Source organism: Carica papaya, chromosome 6 (genome assembly GCF_054855325.1).
Source record: "Carica papaya isolate Zhongbai chromosome 6, ASM5485532v1, whole genome shotgun sequence".
In the NCBI taxonomy this organism is placed as follows: Eukaryota; Viridiplantae; Streptophyta; class Magnoliopsida; order Brassicales; family Caricaceae; genus Carica; species Carica papaya.
The window spans coordinates 10,264,963-10,268,721 of record NC_142314.1 but is presented as its reverse complement, the minus strand read 5'-3'; the positions used below and the strand labels follow the sequence as shown (position 1 = coordinate 10,268,721).

Below are 3,759 nucleotides of genomic sequence, written 5' to 3'. Positions count from 1 at the left end.
ACATGCATTATAGTTTCAGAATATGTAATTAATGAGATAATTCATTTTTCATACATACGTACATATATATATATATATATACACACACATGCATTCCCGACAATCACACGTAGGAATCAAATTTGTTTACGAATAGTTTAGTTTCGGATGAAAACACAGAAATTGAATTGCAACTAAATTAAAACCGGACAAAACTGTAACAATATTGTAAGCATGTATCCAACACATATACAGATAGGTGACTGGCCATGAAGCGACAGAGATATATATGTATATATATCATATTGAAAACAATATCCAAAACATATACATATGGGTGACTGGCCATGAAGTAACAGATATACATATATATACACACACACAACAAAGAGTGCACGTATATAATTATAACTCAGAAAAAATATGCAGTAAAGAAAAGGATGCACGGCATAACTCCAAGCCTCTCTGTTACTCCTCACACGTACATTACAAACCTAAAAACTTAAACAACTCACTTTAATATTCATTAAGAAAAAGTCTCATCAAGCAGCAAATCAGGCCAACCTCCATAGCTCGAAGAAAAACAAGCATTATTCTCCATGTCGTTCTTGTTGGAAGTCTCTGTCAAAGAATGATGAGGAGGATCCGAAGCAGCTGTGGAAGGCGGAGAAGGAGATGAAGAAGATGAAACAAGCCATATTGGGGAACTGGGTGAGCCTGTTTGATCTTTGTTCCTTAACGCCCTGAACAGATCAGAACTAGGAGAAGCTTGAACCTGCAGAAGAGCTGGCAAGTGAGCAAAAGGGATCGAATTATCATCAACCACATTGTTAAGCATCCCTTGAAGACAGGCAGTCGTTTCAACGTCAAACGACGTCGTCTGCTTGGGCTGCGCTGAAGCAAGTAAGTTCAGAAGATTGATGACGGAGTAATCGATGTCTGTAAATTCACTATTGATGTTCATCATGTTGGTGGTTGGTGTACTGGAAGAAGCTGCTGGAGGTTGAAGAAGATACTGCAAGTATTGAAGGTTAGCCATTTGAAGAGCTTCGGCTTGTAGTCTAAGAGCTTGTTCTTCCACTGGTTGATGATAATGATGATCCATGATCAGGTCTTTCAGGTTAGCCAGCGCTAGAAGGTGAGTCAAGCTTGTGAAGATATCGGTTCGGGGCTGATGGGTCATCGGGTCAAATCCCATTTGGATAAGCCTCTTTTTCAGATGGGTGTTCCAGAAATTCTTAATTTCGTTATCTGTCCTCCCCGGTAGGTGGCTTGCAATTGCTGACCATCTTGTAGAAGATAACAGTATGTACACACGTATTTAATATAAAGCAAAATGAATCAAACAATGATTAAATATTAATCAAGGCAGTTAGAGTTAATGAAATATATGAATTAGTACTTGTTTCCTAGAATTGAATGAAGATTCAAGATTGTTTGTTCTTCTTCCTCAGAAAATTTTCCTCTCTTTATATCAGGCCTTAAGTAGTTTGTCCACCTTAATCTGCAACTCTTCCCACACCTGTTTAGACCTGCAAAGAATTCGCCATACTTGATCAGTCAGGGAGAGAAGAAGAAAACACAGAGAGAGAGAGAGAGAGAGAGGAAGAAGGGTAGGTAGGCATGTGTGCCTGCAAGTTTAGGGAGGGCTCTCCAGCTTCCATGGCCATGATTCTGGATGTACTGAATGAGCTTCTGATCTTCTTCAGGTGTCCAGGGACCTTTCTTGAGACCACCCTGATCATCACAAGGAGGAGACCGTCCCATAATTTACTAGAATCAATCTTTTCAGGATTAGCTGCCTCAATCCAACCTGCGCTACCTAATTAACCGCGCCCATCTTACTATTTAAAGAGGCTTTGGTGTTGTTCCAGAGAGACGTGGTCGATTCCCATTGGCTGGTAAAATAACTACGCCTTTTTTCTGGACTTTAAATTTCAACTTTGTCCTTCTAAATTAAATATACTATCATTAAAAAAAAAAAAACTTATTTTAGGAAAATATATATTACTTGATTATCTAGAAAGTCTTTGATTTGATACTTAATTAATTTATTTTTTTTAAAAAAAGATTGAAAATTTTCATTAAAAAATTTTTTTATAATAGATATGTATAAATCAAATGTGTGTGTATTTTTTTTTTTTTCTTAAAAAATATAATTTCTGATTAAGTTCAGCATTATAGAAACTAAAGTGTTTTAAGTAATTGTCATAATGAGTTGAGTCGTTACTTAAGAGGGGTAGTATGTGTTGAATTTTAATCCTAAGAAGTTGACTGTAAATTTGTGGTTAGAATTTCTGATTTAATGAATGACCCACAATTAACAAACATAAAAGCCTTCCTAAAATAAAATAAAAACGTAAAGCCGCCAAACACTGGCGTAGAATAATCCGCCGTAGCTCCTCTACTCTTAATTTTGTGGGCTGACAAAACATTTGTTCCTGAAAAATTAGTTGGAGAAATATAAAATTAAATTTATTCTGAACATATTTTCACATAGATTATATATACATACATGTTTAGAATAAGCTTTGATATTTTCCCTCTTAGGATCAAATTCTATAAATATTTCTGAATTATTTTGTTTTTTTTGTTTTTTAACTTTCTTAAACTCCCTGGAATTTTCATTTTTCACAGGAAAGGCGGCTTTTAAGAGCTTATCAGTTAAGTAAATTTTCTAATTTATCAGCTAGGCAAGAGTAGTCAAACATGCATAGAGCAAGTGGAATACATATTGTTGTATTAAGTAGGGTGAGAGGAACGTCACCAACTGCATGGATCCTCTCTTTTTGGATGGCTTTTTCCTTTCCTCATCATTTTTTATCAACTAATTCTCTTTCCTCTTGATAATGTTTGCATTATATCATCCTTCATTTTTTAGGAAATAAAAGTTTGACCATTTATTTCAATTTTTATATAATTTCTGGTTAATTGTTAATTTTATTATGCTCACGATTTAGAATATAACCCTACCTTCAAATCCTTTAGTGATGAAACCTTAATTTCTACCCTTCATCAAATTTCTAACATCAAAAGAATTTAAAACGTGTACTAATGCTCTTATAAAATGATTGTACTAGGTGTAGTACCCTGTTCTGGAAGAGCATTCCTCCCTAGTATATGTAATATGATATTATTTCACAAAAAACTTTTCAATTAATCAAATATCATACCTAATACGTACTTAAATATTGCATGTAAATGTCAACGTAAAATATGCATTAACAAAAATTAAACTAAATTAGATTTAATAAATGACGAATAAGCAGCAAATAATTATACATCGTGTAAATTTAAGCCATGTACATTAGTGTGGAGGAATATTGGTAATCAAATAAGTTATGGTGTATCATATGATCTAGAAAGTGAGAACATACATGTATCATGCATTCATTGCTTGTAATTATTTGGCAGAAATTAAGACAAGTAATACAACCCCAAGTGATCATTGCTATTGTCATTTTCTTAGGTGTTAATAAACTAGTGTTTTTTAGATCTGCATCCATGCAAATTTTTAAGTCCATTTTGAAACGTGTGCAGTGATGATTGTGCGTTAAATCTAACCAACCATAGTGATCACACGCTATCTTTTTAATTTGTATATATGTGTTTGAGTGGAGCATATAAACACACACACACACACACACGCACGTACACATACATATAGAAAGTTTTGTAGTAGGTAATATCAAATTAGGGTCCCAGACTTTCTACTTAGTCGAGTGATATTTCATAATAATATTATTTCTATATAATATATTTTGGCAGGTTTATGCTAAA

General features: G+C 33.9%; 1 protein-coding gene across 1 annotated transcript; it reads right to left on the bottom strand.

Moving 5' to 3' along the window:
• Positions 1-225: 225 nt before the first annotated feature.
• On the bottom strand, positions 226-1,872 carry LOC110817392 (transcription factor MYB53-like). The gene is made up of 3 exons (XM_022045904.2): positions 1,611-1,872; positions 1,382-1,511; positions 226-1,268 (listed from the first exon to the last, which is right to left on the bottom strand). Exons 1-3 carry the CDS (start codon positions 1,744-1,746, stop codon positions 506-508), a joined length of 1,029 nt encoding a protein of 342 aa, XP_021901596.1. The 5' UTR covers positions 1,747-1,872; the 3' UTR covers positions 226-505.
• Positions 1,873-3,759: the final 1,887 nt, after the last annotated feature.